The sequence below is a fragment of the Saimiri boliviensis genome, chromosome 9 (genome assembly GCF_048565385.1).
Source record: "Saimiri boliviensis isolate mSaiBol1 chromosome 9, mSaiBol1.pri, whole genome shotgun sequence".
Taxonomy (NCBI): Eukaryota; Metazoa; Chordata; class Mammalia; order Primates; family Cebidae; genus Saimiri; species Saimiri boliviensis.
This window is the reverse complement of record NC_133457.1, coordinates 83,401,401-83,420,066: the sequence shown is the minus strand read 5'-3', so window position 1 is coordinate 83,420,066 and position 18,666 is coordinate 83,401,401. Positions and strand designations below refer to the sequence as shown.

At 36.2% G+C, this 18,666-nt stretch overlaps 1 protein-coding gene across 8 annotated transcripts in view; it reads right to left on the bottom strand.

Annotated features, from left to right (window-relative positions):
• Positions 1 to 18,666, bottom strand: part of TASP1 (taspase 1) — a 249,191-nt gene that overhangs the window by 181,944 nt on the left and 48,581 nt on the right. For all 8 annotated transcript variants that reach the window (XR_012519292.1, XM_074406223.1, XM_074406225.1 and 5 more), the window contains 2 exons: positions 16,528 to 16,648; positions 8,713 to 8,797 (listed from right to left, as the gene is read on the bottom strand). Coding sequence is in view for 7 of the 8 variants with exons in the window: in XM_074406223.1 (XP_074262324.1) it covers positions 8,713 to 8,797; positions 16,528 to 16,648 (206 nt within the window). In the remaining variant the exon portion in view is untranslated. The remainder of the gene's footprint in view (positions 1 to 8,712; positions 8,798 to 16,527; positions 16,649 to 18,666) is intronic.

Sequence of the window (18,666 nt, the reverse complement as noted above, 5' to 3'; positions counted from 1 at the left end):
CAGTGATCCTTCAGAGAAAGGAAACAAAGTAAACCTTGTGATTGCCTTACTGCAATCGTAGGGCTCACCTTCATTACTAGAGAGTTTCTAAACCACAGCACAGGAGCTCCAGCAGTATCTCTGAGTTAAAGTGACATAGTTGGGCATCCAGAGAGGCCACATAGCAGAGTTCACAAAACAGAGTACCAGAAAGGAAAGAGCTGCACACAGAGAATTCTCTAGAGATCTGCTGAGTATCCCTCTGGTCTTCAGCTAAATAGAGATCAGTGAATGTTTAAGAAGAAATTACCCAAAGCCTTGCAACAAATACAATGAAAACTAAAACAAAATAAAAATCCCCAAGTTCAGACAAAGCCAGGAAAGGCTCCTGCTCCCACCAGTGAAAGCAAAGGCCTTATTCTAGGTGCGTCTGTTATAATACTTTGAAAGAGTCTGCCTCAATAGCAAGGCAAAATTAGCTCAAGGCCAAATACTTCTTGTCTCATGCAACAAAGTTTAAAGTGAGACCTGAAAGGCTCAAGCTGTTTTTAAGTAATTTAGCCACATCCTAGAATAAAATGTAAAAAAAGTTATTAAAATACAAAAATACAAAGCACCCAAAAAGGTAAAACTCACAATCTCTGAAACCCAACAAAAATCACCAAGCACGCAAAATAGGAGGAAAAGGTAACCTGTAATGAAGTGAAAAGTCATTGAATTGAAAACAATCTATAAATAATAGATGATAGAATTATCAAAGATATTAAAATAGTTGTTAAAATACTATACATATGCTCATGAAGCTAGAGGAAAGTTTAGGCATGTGAAATAGATACATGGAAAACATTTGTTTAAAGATGCAAATAACTTGTAGAGAAAAAAATAACAATGTCAGAAATAAAAAGCAAGCTGAATGGGCTTAGCAGGTAACTAAGACATTAAGTGAATAGACAGAAAAATAATTAGTAAACTTGAAGACAGCAGTGGAAACTATGAAACTATTTTAAATGAAACAAAGAGAGAAAAAAACAATGAAGAAAAGTAAACAAATCATCAGTGATCTGTAAACTATAAGAGGCTGAATTTATGTATAATCAGAATTCTAAATAGAAGAGACAAGGATTCAGAAAAAAGTATCCAAAGAGATGAAAAATTTTTTTCCCAATGTTGGTGAAATATATATCCCTACACATTCAAAAAGCAAAATGAAAGCTGGGCACAGTGGCTCACGCCTGTAATCCCAGCACTTTGGGAGGCTGAGGCGGGTAGATCACAAGGTCAAGAGATCGAGACCATCCTGGTCAACATGATGAAACCCTGTCTCTACTAAACATACAAAAAAATGAGCTGAGCACAGTGGCACGTGCCTTTACTTCCAGCTACTCGGGAGGCTGAGGCAGAAGAATTGCTTCAACCCAGGAGGAGGATGTTGCAATGAGCCGAAATTGCGCCATTGCACTCCAGCCTGGGTAACAAGAGCGAAACTCCGTCTCAAAAAAAAAAAAAAAAAAAAAAAAGCGAAATGAATCCAAACCAAAGTTATTACAAGAAAACTATAAACCAGTATTACTCATAAACATAGATATAAAAATTATTTACCAAATATTAGCAACCTGAAACCAACAATATATAAAACAAATAATACATTATGACCAAGTAGAATTTATCCCAGAAATGCAACTGTTGTTTTATCAATCAAAAATCAACAAATCACTAAATTAGCTAATTACATTTTTAAAATCATAAGATCATCTCCATAGATGCAGAAAAGCATTTAACAAAGTACAACATCTATTTCTACTATAATTCTCAGCACACTACGTGATATGGTTTGGCTGTAACCCCACTCAAATCTCATCCTGAATTGTAGCTCCCAAAATACCCATCTGTCGTGGAAGGGATCCAATAGGAGGTAACTGAATCATGGGACCAGGTTTTTCCCATGCTGTTCTTGTGATAGTAAGTCTCATAAGAGTTGATGGTTTTATAAAGGGCAGTTCCTCTGCAGACACTCTCTTGCCTGCCACCATGTAATATAAGATGTGCCTTTGCTCCTCCTTCACCTTTTGCCATAATTGTGAGGCCTCCCCAGCCATGTCAAACTGTGAGTCCATTAAACCTCTTTTTCTTTATAAATTCCAGTCCCAGGTACTTGTTCATAGCAGTACAAAAATGGACTAACAAAAACAAGGGAAATTTCTCAAATGATCAAAAGCATCTATGATTAACCTACAGCAATCATCATACTTGATGATGAAAGACCAAATGCTTCTTCCCTAAGATCACAAACAGGGGAAGGATATCCACTCTCATAATTCTACTGTACAGTGCATTGGATATTCCAGCCAATGCAATAAAGCATGAAAAAAAAAATAGTTAAAAGAATCCAGTAGAGAAATAGAAATAAAACTGTATTCATTCCCAGGAGACATATTTATGTAGAAAATCTTGGCAGGGCAAGGTGGCTCACACCTATAATCCCAGCACTTTGGGAGGCTAAGGCAGGTGGATCACCTAAGGTCAGGAGTTCCAGACTAGCCTGACAAACATGGAGAAACCCCATGTCTACTAAAAACACAAAATTAGCCAGGCATTGTGGCACAGGTCTGTAATCTCAGCTACTCAGGAGGCTGAGGCAGGAGAATTGCTTGAACCTGGGAGGCAGAGGTTGCAGTGAGTCGAGGTCGTGCCATTGCACTCCAGCCTGGGTGACAGGGCAAGACTCCGTCTCAAAAAGAAAAGAAAGAAAGAAAGAAAGAAAACAAAATCTTATGGAATCTATAAAAAACGAAACTAAAACAAATGGATTTACCAAATTCCCATCATAAAATGTCAATATGTTAAAATCAATCATATTTCTACAAACTGACAATGAACAATTGGAAATAAACATATTTAAGTATACCATTTACCACAGCATCAAAAAGAATGAAGTACCAGGTGTAAACATAATAAACACTGTGCAAGATCTATACACTGAAACTATAAAAGTTAAAACCTTGATAAATGCATATATTAGAATCCTAATCAAAATTCTGGCAGACTATTTATAGAAAATGGAAAAATCCTAAAATTCATATGAAAATGTAAAACACCTTCAGCTTCTGAATCTAGCGAAAAAAAGAAAAATTTAAAAATTAAAAAAGAAAGAAAATGTAAAACACCTAAAATATCAAAACACTCAAAAACATAAAGAATTAATTTTGTTAAGAAAACCAGCTAGTTCCACAGAACAGAGGTCTCAGAAATAACGCCACACATCTACAACCATCTGATCTTTGACAAACCTGACAAAAACAAGCAATGGGGAAAGGATTCCTTATTTAATAAATGGTGTTGGGAAAACTGGCTAGCCATATGCAGAAAGCTGAAACTGGATCCCTTCCTTACACCTTATACAAAAATTAACTCTAGATGGGTTAAAGATTAAACTTAAGACCTAAGACCATAAAAACTCTAGAAGAAAACCTAGGCAATACCATTCAAAACATAGGTGGGTAAGGACTTCATGACTAAAACACCACAAGCAACAAAAGCCAAAATAGACAAATGGGATCTAATTAAACTTAAGAGCTTCTGCATAGCAAAAGAAACTATCAGTAGAGCGAACCGGCAACCAACAGAATGGGAAAAAAATTTTGCAATCTACCCATTGCAAAGGGCTAATATCCAGACTCTTTGGAGAACTTTTAAACAAATTTACAAGAAAAAAAATAAACAACCTCATCAAAAAGTGGGCAAAGGACATCAACAGACACTTCTCAAAAGAAGACATTTATACAGCCAACGAACATATGAAAAAAAGCTTAACATAACTGGTCATTAGAGAAATGCAAATCAAAACCACACTGAGATACCATCTCATACCAGTTAGAACGGCAATCATTAAAAAATTGGGGGACAACAGATGCAGGACAGGATGAGGAGAAGCACGAACGCTTTTACACTGTTGGTGGGAGTGTAAATTAGTTCAATCATTGTGGATGACAGTGTGGTGATGCATCAAGGATCCAGAAGTAGAAATACCATTTCATCCAGCAATCCCATTACTGAGATATGCCGAAAGGATTATAAATCATTCTATTATAAACACACATGCACACATGTTTACTGCGGCACTGTTCACAATAGCAAAGACTTGTAACCAACCCAAATACCCATCACTGATAGACTGGATAAAGAAAATGTGGCACATATACACCATGGAATACTATGCAGCCATAAAAAAGGATGAGTTCACGTCCTTTGCAGGGACATGGATAAAGCTGAAAACCATCATTCTCAGCAAATTGACACAAGAACAGAAAACCAACCACCACATGTTCTCACTCCTAAGTGGGTGTTTAACAATGAGAACACATGAACACAAGGAGGGAAACAGCACACACCAGGGCCTGTTGGGGAAAAAGGGACTAGGGGAGGGATAGCAGGGGATGGGGGGATAGGGAAAGGATAACATTAGGAGAAAATCTAATGTAGATGATGGCGTGATGGATGCAGCAAACCACCATGGCACATGTATACCTATGTAACAAACCTGCACACTCTGCAAATGTACCCCAGAACTTAAAATATAATAATAATAAAAAGAAAATTTAAAAAAAGAAAACCAGCTAGTTCCAGACAGGTGTAGCATTACTATCTAATATTTTAATAAAGAGGTAGCCATCACTTTTCCCCACGTTTTCTCCTTGTAAAATATTAAAATACTGCATAGGTCCCCTTTGACAATTGCCTCATCTTAGTCTCTCTTCCCTCTTCCCCTGCAGTAATCACAGTGGGTGTACTAAATCTACCTTACAAGTCTTTTTTGTACATCTATGCACATATTTATGTAGCCACAGAAAATCAGAGTATTGTATAAGCTGTAACAATATGAAAGACTACATGGCAATGAGAAAAGCTTAAAATCAGGATTATTGTTACTCAGGTGTAGCGCAGAGATGGGGGTCAGGGTGAGCATGTAGGACAGTGGAAGGAACAAGGAGTATGTGTTAAATCTCTTCCCTTTTAACTTGTTAAAGATTTAAAAAATATATTACTCCTGGTAAGTGTTTGGTTAAATGATCATAAGACACTACAGGTAGAAATGTAAATTGGCAGAGTTTAGGCAGCTCCAAATCTTTCAGTGGTATTTTATTTCCTATCCTAGGTGGCAGAGAACAAGTGTGCATCATATTGTTTTGTAATTCTTTTAAGAAAACAGAAGTCAAAATGAACATATCATCAGCAACCTGATTTATTTACTCTACAATGCAGAGATCTATTTCTGTGGACTGAATCGTGCCTACCCAAAAATTCATTTGTTGAAGCCCTAGCCCTCAATGTGATATATTCGGAGATGGGCCTTTGGGAGATAATCACAGTTGGATGAAGTCATGAGGGTAAGGTCTTCTTGATGTTATTAGTGTCTTTATAAGAAGGAAATGTTTCTCTCTCAACAACCCCTTCCCTACACCCCCATCTCTAGTGTAAGAACACAGTGAGAAGGTAAGCTAGAAAAGGAACCCTCACCAGAAAAAACAAACACGCTGAAACCTAGATCTTGGACTTATTAAATAAGTCTGTGAGAAACACAATTCTACTGTTTAAGACACTCAATCTAAGGTATTTTGTTAAGGCATCTCAAGTAAATTAATTCTAACACTAAGCCATGGTGCCATACACAAATGTTTCTCTCCTTTTTTCTAATGCCACAGGATATCTAATAATATAACTAGAAAACAGTTTATCTAGCCGCTGATGGATATTTAGGTAGCTTACATGTTTATACTCTACAAGCAACAATGCTATAGCCTTCTTGTGCTGTACAAGCCTTCTTGTGAAGACATTTTGTCTCAGGACAGAAATGCTGAAGTATACAATGTGCATTTTCAATTTGTATTTAATAAATAACATCGCCGGGCGCGGTGGCTCAAGCCTGTAATCCCAGCACTTTGGGAGGCCGAGGCGGGTGGATCACGAGGTCGAGAGATCGAGACCATCCTGGTCAACGTGGTGAAACCCCGTCTCTACTAAAAGTGCAAAAAATTAGCTGGGCATGGTGGCACGTGCCTGTAATCCCAGCTACTCAGGAGGCTGAGGCAGGAGAATTGCCTGAGCCCAGGAGGCGGAGGTTGCGGTGAGCCGAGATCGCGCCATTGCACTCCAGCCTGGGTAACAAGGGCGAAACTCCGTCTCAAAAAAAAAAAATAAATAAATAAATAAATAAATAAATAACATCGAAATGTCTCTCAACTGGTTGTTTATGTTCCCATCAACAGCAGAACAACCTGTTTTTCTATGCCCTGAATACTGCATATTGTTGGTCTTTGTTAATTTTGCTACTTTAAAAAGATAAAAAATATTGCCCTTTTGTTTAACTAATAATTCCTTAATATTATTAGATACCTTTTCATGTATTTATATCCAATTAATTTTTTCCCATAAATTGCCTATTTATATCCTTTACTAATTTTTAAAATTTGGGTGGTCTTTTTCTTATTGATATTTTATAGTTCATAAACACTTTGGATAATTTTTTGTTTGCTACATATCCTGCAAATAATTTTTCTCAGTTCCAAAGGACATACTGTCTTTTAATTCTGATCATAGTATCTTCAGTTGTGTCATAGGTATATATCTTTACTTGTCATATGTTTCAATACTTAGCTTTATTTTTTATCTTAATTTTTTTGCCTCATAGTCATAAGAATACTCTTTCATATTTTTTCCTAGTATTTTTATACTACACTTTTTTACTTTTGGGTTTGGGCTTTTGCTTAGTGATGTGACATCGGAATTTAATATTCTTGGACTAGGTAGTCAATTGTCCCAACTCAATTTATTTAATATACCATTCTTTTTCCCCACAATGATTTGAGATGATACTGTTATCATAGACCAAATTCCCTCATGCATTGAGGGCTTCTAGACTTGGAGTTCTTATTCATCTTTTTATCTATACCTATGTCAACCTGTTTTAATTACTACAGTATTATATAAAAGTATGCTATCCATTAAGTACATCCAACTTTTTAAGCTGTTTATAACTGTCTTGACTATTCTTGAACACTTGTTCCTCCATACAAATTTGAGAATCTGCTTGGTAAATGCCATGAGGAGTGGGGGCAATGGGATTATGATAGATTTGTAGGTGAACTTCGAAATACTTTTTATATTGTTTATGCTATTTTTCTTGCCAACCAAACAACTACATCTATTCCTCCCTACTGGGTACATGTCTTCTAAATTGTTTAGTTCATGTTAATTAGGTTCTACACACAAAAGGAAATACTGGGTGAAAGAACACAGTCATGTTTAAATATACATTACAGAGAATATAAATCCAGAGCCAGTCTCTTTGCACTTAATACTCCCTTAAAAAGTTATGGATAGAAGGACTCCATGTGTACCTACTGAACAAACACCTAGCAAATTTTGGGTTGGTACTTTCATATCAGTTAACAAAAATAGCATGGGTTTAATATAAATCATTAGAGACATGTAAGATTATTTTAATCACTTTTCTCATTTTCAGAGTTATCAGGAAACTTACTGAAATTAATCCAACACATATTAGAAATGATCTCAAGAAATCAGATTTGCTTTCCTTTACCATTGCTTTATCAAAAACATATAATATTAAAAATTAATATTTGAGAATGTTTTCATAATTGACTCTCTAGTGTAATAATTAAAGTGGGACATATATGATTAAAATCTTAAATCTATCTGGGTAAAGGATTTAAGATTTTTTAAAACTATATTATTTTCTGTGACTTCAAAACACAGCAGAATCAAACAAAGTAATTCCTACAGCACTGTCACCACAAATTTGAACAAAGAACATTAATGTAACCTCCACAACCAGGCATGCTGAGCATAGACTAAGTATGACATAGTATTAAAGCATAACTTTGAATACTGTTAGGCAATGCTAACAGTACAGGGGCTAAGCTTTGCAAACACAGAATTACTTAGAAAACTATTTAAGGGTAAACTACAATGTCAGGGGTTTGCTTTAAAATGCTATAGGGGCCATGCACATTGGCTCGTGCCTATAATCCCAGCTCTCCTGGAAGCCAAGACAGGAGGATTGCTTGAGTCCAGAAGTTTGAGACCATCCTGGGCAACACAGTAAGACACCACCTCTACAAAAAATAAAAATAATATCTAGGAAAGGCAGCATATGTATGTAGTCCCAGCTACTCAGTGGGCTGAGTCAAGAGGATCTCCTGAGCTTAGGTCAAGGCTGCAGTGAGCCATGACCATGCCACTGCACTCCAGCCTGGGTCACAGAGTGAGACTCTGTCTCAAATAAAATAAAATAAAATAAAAATAAACAAAACCAAAAAAGCCTATAGGAAAAAAACTGAGATGCATGAGATAGATGAAGAACAAAACACTGGAAATTACTGGAGCTGGATCGCAGCTTCCTAAGGGCTATTTACAATATTCCATGTACTTTCATTCTAAAAACTTCTCAAAATTAAAAATTATTTCAGACTCCAACAATAACGTGCAAGTTTTTTAAGATTCATAATAAAATGAGCCCAATCCCCTTTCTGCTTTAATCCATAACATTCTATTCCATCCAGGACTTTATCAGTTGTACAAAATGTTCCAAGATCACAGAACGAAGTTTGTCTTCTTCTGAAAGGCATGCTACCTGGTTTGTAACCAACAGCATCAGGCTTCTGTGGATAAAAATGCACTAAAGACAGGAAAAGTCAGGAAGAACAAAGTGATTACCAGGGAGGAATTCTGCCAGCCGAGAGCTTGCCCTTCTGCCCTTCAAATAACAGTCTGTTTGCAACCGAGACTGGGTTCTTGATTCCTATAAAATAAAATTGGCAAAAAAAAAAAAAAAGTCAGAAATGTCTTCCAGTTTCCCACTCAGTTTTGCAGTTGTTTCAGTAAAACAACTCGAATATATCTTGGAAATTCTTTTTCGATATATCAAGTAATACTAACGAAAACACTTAATAATCATGAGCAATAAGAGTTAAATCAAAAAATGTATGGAATACTTAGGAGAAGAAAAGAACAAATATAAAATACATATTCTCATGTTTTGTCATGTGCTAAAGAAGCAAAGCCTGAATTGAAATACTACATATTTAAATTAGGTTCCTTTTTAATAGGTTTCAGAATAGTTTTTAAAATTAACTGAAAATGTGGTATTCTCCTACTATCAAAACTATGTATATGCTCCAAGCATTTAGTGACTACAAACCCATAAATTCCCTTTAAAGGGTAAACATGATTATAAACAGTTTTAAATTGACCTTGGAGAGAAAAATTAATAGAAAAAAATAAGCCAAAAATTTTAAATGTCACCTGCGAGAGAGATAGAACAGGGGAAATGTCCTTCAAATCGGGTAAGGGTGGGGAAAGAGACGAAGTGTGTAAAAGACTGTAACCTACAATATGGTTCAGATTGTTTCCAGGAGGCTAACCAGCATGTACAAGTGAGGCAACAGTCCTCATCCAGGAAAATGACAGGACAGTATGAGTGTGATAAACACTGTCAGGATGACAATGACAAAGACAATGGCAGTGATAATAACAATGATGATGATGGTGGAAGGCAGTGAAAGTAACTACTTCCTAATATGCACCAGGCCCAGTGTCAAATTCTAAAATGTATTGGATGAATCAACTGATCCTTCAATTCTGTCATATAACCACACTTATTAATCCTATCAGATTAATAAGAAAACATTTATACAGAGGGTTAAGATCACAGCACTGAGTTTTAACACAGAAGCAGCTAGTATCAGAGACACCTTTCATCACTAATCTATGCCTATCTTTCAGGACATTATGAATACAAACAAATAATCAGTGGGATATGAAAGACTACAAAAATTTAAATTAAGGCTACCAGATGACTCCAAGCAAAACCAATTGTAGAAATTTAGTTCAATACCAAATCTTCCACAAAAAAGTATGAAATACAAAACAAAAAAAGAAAAGCCTAAATCAGGTATCTTTGCTAGTTGTTAATATATTTCTGGATGTGATGATTCAATATTATAAAGACATTAATCTTTTCCAAGTTAACTTATAAATCCAAATCTTTATAAATTCTCCATCAAAACTTTCAAAAGGATTTCCATGATGCATAAGAAGCTGACTCTTAAATAAAGAAAACTTTGAAAAAGAAAAATGAAGAGGTATATTTACCCTGCAAGATGTCATTTTTTATTTGAAGCTATTATAATTAAAAAAGAGTGGTTTAGTACAAAATAAACAAATATATCAGTGGAATAGAATAAACCTAAAGTTCAGAAACAGATACTTGTGAATTTATGTATTTAATATATAATATGCCTAGTATTTCAAATCAGTTGGAAAAGGATAAATTACATATAAGAGGGAGAAAGAACACAGGTAAAAGCCTAGGAGTCAGACTACTTTGTAACTGTTCAGTTAATCAATTTATTGCTTCTCAGCTACAAATTCACCCTTTGTTATCTGATGTGTGAAAATGGGTATGGGCCCTCTAAGTATGTTTCCTTTGCCAGCTAGCACAATGGGTAAACTTTGTCAGTATAGGACACTGAAGAAACACTGTAGGAGGAAAGGGTATCTTGCGCACCAGGCTTCACTTTTGACCCATGTGGTATTCTTCTGTGCTAAGTGCCCACCCACAGGGAGCAGCTCTCTCCAGCATTTGAACACCACATTTTCTCCAGCTCCTGATTTGTGCCATAGCAGCATAGCTGAGAGCTCCAAAAAGAATAAGATCATACTCCATCCAGGTCATTGATCCCCACACCCACTCCTCAGCCCCGTAGACACACATTAACAAATGTTCCATGGGGGTGCCTGTGAAGCCAGCCAAAGCCCAGTCTTTATCCTGCCCAAAGGAGTTTAATTCCCACAGCATCTTGACTTCTGTGTGCCCACTTCCCAGCCTGAGCTTCCCTTTGCCTCACAGGATTGACCCTGCTCACACAATGACTGTAGACCAGCTCTGGCCTAGGTAACCTGGCAACTTCTCTGACATTCAGTGGATTATAGCCACACCTTCTTCAATGAGGTATGAACCTACTTCCAAATGTGTTCATCTTGGGGTATTCCCCCTCTGCTCTAGAATACATTTTTTATTTGTATTCCCATGCTTATAGTTCTCTTTGATGTTTATAGAGTTACTCCCCTATCACTACTTAATAACTCTTTTTTTTTTTTTTGAGACAGAGTTTCGCTCTTGTTGCCCAGGCTGGAGTGCAATGGCATGATCTCGGCTCACCGCAACCTCCGCCTCCTGGGTTCAGGCAATTCTCCTGCCTCAGCCTCCTGAGTAGCTGGGATTACAGGCACACACCACCATGCCCAGCTAATTTTTAGTATTTTTAGTAGAGACGGGGTTTCACCATGTTGACCAGGATGGTCTCGATCTCTTGACCTCGTGATCCACCCACCTCAGCCTCCCAAAGTGCTGGGATTACAGGCTTGAGCCACCGCGCCCGGCCCTTAATAACTCTTTATATTAAACTTACATTTAAACTACGGTATGGTTTATTTCTTCTAGTTTTACCCAGACTAATACAATGTCCTTGGACAAACTACTAAATCTCTCTTGTGTCTCAGTTTCCTCATCTGTAAAGCATAGACCTCATAAGGGTATCATGAGAACTAAATGATTTAAATACGTAAACCACTGGGCCAGGCACGATGCTTCATGCCTGTAATCCCAGCACTTCTGGGAGGCTGAGGTAGGCAAATCATCTGAGGTCAGGAGTTCAAGACTAGCTTGGCTGACATGGTGAAACACTGTCTCTACCAAAAATATAAAAATTAGACAGGTGTGGTGGTGCACACCTGTAATTCCACTTACTCAGGAGACTGAGGCAAGAGAATCACTTGAACCCAGGAGGCAGAGGTTGCAGTGAGCCAAGATAACACCACTGCACTCTGGAAGGGGCTGACAGAGTGAGACTCCATCTCATAAATAAATAAAATAAAATAAAACACGTAAAACACTGTAGAACAATGCCTAGGGTGTTACAGTCATTCAATAAACTGTAGTTATTGTTATTCAATTAACTATGTAGGAACAATTTTCAGTCATTTCAGAAAAAGCAAACAATGCATTCAAGAGGTAAATGAAAAATAAACTATACATGTGTTAGAAGAAAATACATGGTAAATTATGCTTATAAATTATGAGGGCCTTTAAGAAATACAAAATACAGGCCGGGCGCGGTGGTTCAAGCCTGTAATCCCAGCACTTTGGGAGGCCCAGGCGGGTGGATCACAAGGTCAAGAGATCGAGACCATCCTCATCAACATGGTGAAACCCCGTCTCTACTAAAGGTGCAAAAAATTAGCTGGGCATGGTGGCACGTGCCTGTAATCCCAGCTACTCAGGAGGCTGAGGCAGGAGAATTGCCTGAACCCAGGAGGCGGAGGTTGCGGTGAGCCGAGATCGCGCCATTGCACTCCAGCCTGGGTAACAAGAGCGAAACTCTGTCTCAAAAAAAAAAGAAAAGAAAAGAAAAGAAAAGAAATACAAAATACAATAGCCACAAAAGAGAAAGTAGGAAGTTTAACAAATAGAAATGTTTAATTCCAATATGATTCAGGATATTATAAACAGAGTTAGATATTATAAACAAAGGAGAAAGCAGTAAGTTTAACAAATAAACATGTTTAATTTCAACATGATTAAGGATATTATAAACAGAGTTAAAAGACAAGTTAAAACACAAGAGGTATGAACAGGTAGTACATGAAGAAATGTTAATGGCCTTCAAACGCACAAAATTGTATTCAATACCAATAAAATTTCATAATAAAAGAAGTTAAAATTAAAACTAAGTGGACCATGCTTTCTTAACTATCACAAAAAAGAGAAAGAATATAAAGCTGGGAGTGGTGGCTCTGCTTGTAATCCAAGCACTTTGGAGGCCAAGGCGGGCAGATCACCTGAGGTCGGGAGTTCAAGACCAGCCTGACCAACATGGTGAAACCCCGTCTTTAAAATAAATAAATAAATAAATAAGAGAAAGGATATAAAACATCAAAACAAATAAATAACCGAATTGACCTAAGTGACACATACAGAGCACTGCACCTGAAAACTCCAGAATACATACTCTTGAGTATGTATTCTTTTGAAGTTCACATGCAAATTTACCAAAACAGACTTTAAGCTGGGCCATACAGCAAGTCTCTAAAAGCTTCAAGGGATTGCTACCACACACAGTATACTCTCTGGCCATAGTGAAATTAAACTAGAAATCAATAAAGAAAGATAACTACAATGTTTTTAGGCAAATAAACTTGACAACTTGACAACTATATGAAATAGACTAATTCCCAGAAAAACACACATGAAAAAGAAAATATAATCATATAAATTTAAAAATATTGAATCCTACTTTTTAAAACTTCCCACCAAAAAAAACCCATTAATTTGAAACAATTTATGAATTATTTCAAACAATTAAAAAAGAAATTATTCCAATTATATACAAACCTTTTCAAAGAATGGGAAAAAAATTCACAACTCATTTTATGAAAGCAGCCATAACATGGTACAGAAACAAACTATCGCACATACAGTCACCTTATATCCCAACACAATTCTGTGAGGAAAAGACTTCTTTTCAACAGAAGGCAACTGACCATTTGGATATCCATATGAGAAAAATAAATAAATAAATGTTGACCCCTATGTTATATATTCAAAAATTAATCTGAGCTTGATAAGAAAGCTAAATGTGAAGGATGAAAACACTAAAATTACTGAAAGAAAAGAATGAAGACTATCTTCATAACTTTGAGTAAGCAAAAACTTCTTAAAATACAAAGAGTTAATCACAAAAGAAAAGGTTGCTAACTTAAACTTCATTAAAATCAAAAACTTCTATTCAGGGCCAGGCACGGTGGCTCAAACCTATAATCCCAGCACTTTGGGAGGCCGAGGCAGGTGGATCATGAGGTCAAGAGATTGAGACCATCCTGGTCAACATGGTGAAACCCCGTCTCTACTAAAAATACAAAAAATTAGCTGGGCATGGTGGCACGTGCCTGTAATCCCAGCTACTCAGGAGGCTGAGGCAGGAGAATTGCTTGAACCCAGGAGGCGGAGGTTGCAGTGAGCCGAGATCGTGCCACTGCACTCCAGCCTGGGTAACAAGGGTGAAACTCCATCTCAAAAAAAAAAAAAAAAAAACTTCTATTCATCAAAAGACAGCATTAAGAGACTGCAAAGGCAAGCCGGGCATGGTGGCTCACGCCTGTAATCCTAGCACTTTGGGAGGCTGAGGTGGGTGGATCAACTGAGGTCAGGAGTTCAAAGCCAGCCTAGCCAACATAGTAAAACCCCATCTTTTTTTTTTTAAAAAAAAAAAAAGAGGGCCCGGCCTGGTGGCTCACGCCTATAATCCCAGCACTTTGGGAGGCCGAGACGGGTGGATCTCGAGGTCAAGAGATCGAGACCATCCTGGTCAACATGGTGAAACCCCATCTCTACTAAAAATACAAAAAATTAGCTGGGCATGGTGGCGCATGCCTGTAATCCCAGCTACTCGGGAGGTTGAGGCAGGAGAATTGCCTGAACCCAGGAGGTGGAGGTTGCGGTGAGCTGAGATCGCACCATTGCACTCCAGCCTGGGTAACAAGAGCAAAACTCCATCTCAAAAAAAAAAGAACAAGAGCCTGCAAAGGCAAGCCATAGACTGGGAGAAGATATCCATAATACATGTATCTTACAAAGTGATTTATATATTTGTATGTAAAATATATAAATACTCCAACAAATCAATGAAATATATAATCAAATAAAAATCTGCAAAAGATGCCAACATGCACTTCTCAACAAGGATATCTAAATGGTCAATAAGCATATGAAAAGGTTCTTATAAGTCACCAGGAAACCTCAAATTGAAATAATAATACCACTACACATATATCAAAATGGTTGAATTTTAAAAATAATAATAATAACAAAAATTGGCAAAGATGCAGAGTAACTGAAATGCTCCTATACTGCTAGTGGGAGTCTAAATTGCAACAATTATGTTTGAAAATCAGCAATATCTATTAAAACAAAACATATATGCATACGTACCTAAAGAAGTACATATGTGGCCAGGCACGGTGGCTCACACCTGTAATCCCAGCACTTTGGGAGGCCAAGGTTGGCAGATCACTTGAGGTCAGGAGTTCAGGACCAGCCTGGCCAACATGGTGAAACCCTGTCTCTACTAAAACTACAAAATTTAGTTGGGCATTGTGGTGGGTGCCTGTAATCCCAACTACCTGGGAGGCTGAGGCAGAAGAATCACTCGAACCCAGGAGGCAGAGGTTACAGTGAGTGCAGATCGCACCACAGCACTCCAGCTTGGGTGGTAAGAGTGAGACTCCATCTCAAAAAAAAAAAGACATGTAAAATAATATTCACTGAAGCTTTACTCATAAAAGTAAAAAAATAGAAACTTCATAAGTTACAGTATATTCCCTCAATGAAATACTATTAAGTGGTAAAAAGTAAAAATCTACCAACACAAAACATGGATCCATCTCACAGGCATTAACATTAAGCAAAAAAAAAAAAAAAAAAAAAAAAAAAAACAGACACAGAAGTGTCTGATTCCATACATGTAAATTTTAGGAACAGGCAGATTAATCTATGGTACCCAAAGTTAACATGGGGGAAGAGAGCACAAGAAGCATGGACCAAGGAAAAGTGCCCTTCCAGGACATGAAAATGTTCTACATTTTGACATGTAAATGTTTAATGTCTTGATCTAGGTGGTAACTTATGTGGCTGTAAACATCTAAAAATTCCTGAAGCTATACACATAAAATACATTTCGTGTATATTTTGCTTGAAAATAAATGATTTCTAAAACATGAGACATATCTTTTATGTACTGATATGGAAAAAGTCTCCAAAACATTATATTTAAATCGAAAAAGTTTATAATTAATACATTTTTTTTTAAGAAAATAAATACAAGCACAAGATAAAACTGTGGTTCTACATAAAAATATAGATAAAAGCACTGTATTTTTACCAGTTAAACCCAAGGGGGAAAGGAAATGAGAAAGAAAAGATTTGGAGGATCAAAGGTAAATTGTATTTATATTACTTTAAATATTTTACAACAAAAAATATAATGTGTATTTCAAATTTTAAAGTTAATATTCTAAACTAGGTCTTGAATGTCTCTAATCTCTCAAAGGGATAGAGGATAATGATCAAATTCTAGTCAAAAACTACTTATAATTAAGATTTTATGTCTTAAATTCAATTAAAAAAAAAAGAACACCTGTGAGCTGGGCGCGGTGGGTGGCTCACGCCTGTAATCCTAGCACTTTGGGAGGCTGAGGTGGGTGGATCACCTGAGGTCAGGAGTTCAAGACCAGCCTGTCCATCATGGCGAAACACCATCTTAAAAAAAAAAAAAAAAAAAAAAAAAAAAAAAAAAATTGTTTTCAACACTATTCCAAGCAGGAATGGTGAAAAAGACTGTAATCATCTTTAGAAGGCATGAAATGGTCACGTGCATAGTTTTCCAAGGATAGCAGGTCATAATGCCCACATACCACTCAGTGCTCCAACTGCTCCAAAATTTAAGGATTTTCCATCCATTATGCTGGCATCACACTCAATTTCACCTAACAGATTTAGATTAGATCCCATTCCTGCATTTGTAAAAGGAGAATCCTAAAAGACAAAAACAAAAATTAAAATATCATTAGTCTTAAAAAAGCATTAATGTCAATCCTTCATGAAATTTTCTAAAAACTAGAAGGTAAGAGAATACTTCCCAACTCATCGTATGATGTCAATACTACTCTGATGTCAAACATGACAAAGATATCAGCAGGAAAGTACAGATCAATATGCTTTGCAAATATTGATTTTTAAAAAGTCATCAAAGAAATACCAGCAAAGCAAATCCAGCAAAATATAAACGAAACTGAGTATCATAAGCAAGAGGAAAACAAGATTGGTTTAATATCAGAAAATCAGTGTAATATTCTGTATTAATAAAATACAGGGAAAAACATGATATCAAAAAACACAGAAAAAAGTTATTTGACAAAAATCCAACAGGCTTTCATAAGAAAAACAGAAAAACAGATAAGGAAACTTCTTTAACTTGATAAAGGGGATTAATGAAACGACCAGGCCAGGCACAGTAGCTCACACCTGTAATCAAACACTTTGGGAGGCCAAGGTGGGAAGATCACCTGAGCCTAGTTGTTCAAGACCAGCCTGGGCAACACAGTAAGACACCATCTCTATCAAAAAAATTAAAAATTAGCCAGGCCTGGTAGTACGCATCTGTGGTCCCAGCTGCTAAGGAGGCTGAGGTTGGAGGATCACATGAGCCTGGGATATCAAGGCTCCAGTACACCAGAACCACACCAAAAAAAAAGTCCGCAGTTAACATTATAATTAACAGTGAAAGACTGGATGCCTTCCCCTAAGGTCAGGAACAAGACAAGGATATCCACTCTCAGTACCTATTCACCAATATACTGTACAATCTAACCAGATAATCAGACAAAAAGAAGAAAGAAAGAGCATCTAGATTGGAAAGGAAGAAGTAAAATTGTCTCTGTTTCAAGATAACATGATCCTATATACAGAAAATCCTAAAGACTCCAGTTAAAAAACTATTAGAATTAATGTTCAGAAAGATTGCAGGATATGAGATCAATATGCAAAACTCAATTGGATTTTTATATATTAGCAATAAATCTGAAAATGAAATCAAGAAAATCTCATTTACAATATCAAAACCAATAAAACAGAAATACATTTTTTAAAAGAAGTATAAGACTTGCATACTAAAAACTATAAAATACATTGAAAAAGAAGTTTAATTCAATACCTAAATAAACGGAAAAACATTCTAAGTACATGGACCAGAAGGCTTAATGTTGTTATAATGGCAATACTCCCCAAACTGATGTAATTTAAAGTAATCCCTTATCAAATCCTAGCTACATTTTTGGCAGAAATTGACAGGCTGATCATAAAATTTATATGGAAATGCAAGAGACCCATAATAACCAAACAATCTTGAAAAGAACAGAAATAAAGGACTCATAAGTCTAGGTTTTAGAACTTACTATACAACTAAAGTAATCAAGATGGTGTAATACAGATATATAGCTAAGGATAGATATATAAACTGATATAATTGATAATCCAGAAATACACCCTTATAATCAATTCAACAAGGTTGCCATAAAATTCAATAAAGAAGGTATAATCTTTTCAATAAGTGGCACTGAAACAATTAGATATCCGTATGTAAGAAAATGAAGTTGGACCCCTATCTCACACCATATGTAAAAATTAACTGAAAGTGGATCAAAGGCCTATATGTAAGAGCTAAAACTAAATAACTCTTCAAAGAAACAATGAAGACAAATGGTCATAATCTTGGATAACAAAATAGTTTTATATTTGACATGAAAAACACCAACCAAAGAAAAAACTAGGTGAACAGGACTTCATAAAAATTTAAAACTTTAATTTCGAAGAACACCATAAAGTTGGGGAAAAAAATGGAAGAAAAAAATCACAAGTCATGTATCTAATAAAGGGCTTATATCCAAAATATATACTGAAAAAAGTTCTACAACTCTAAAATAAAAAGACAACACAATTTAAAAATGGGAAAAGAATATGAACTAACATTTCTCCAAATAAGATCTATAAATCAA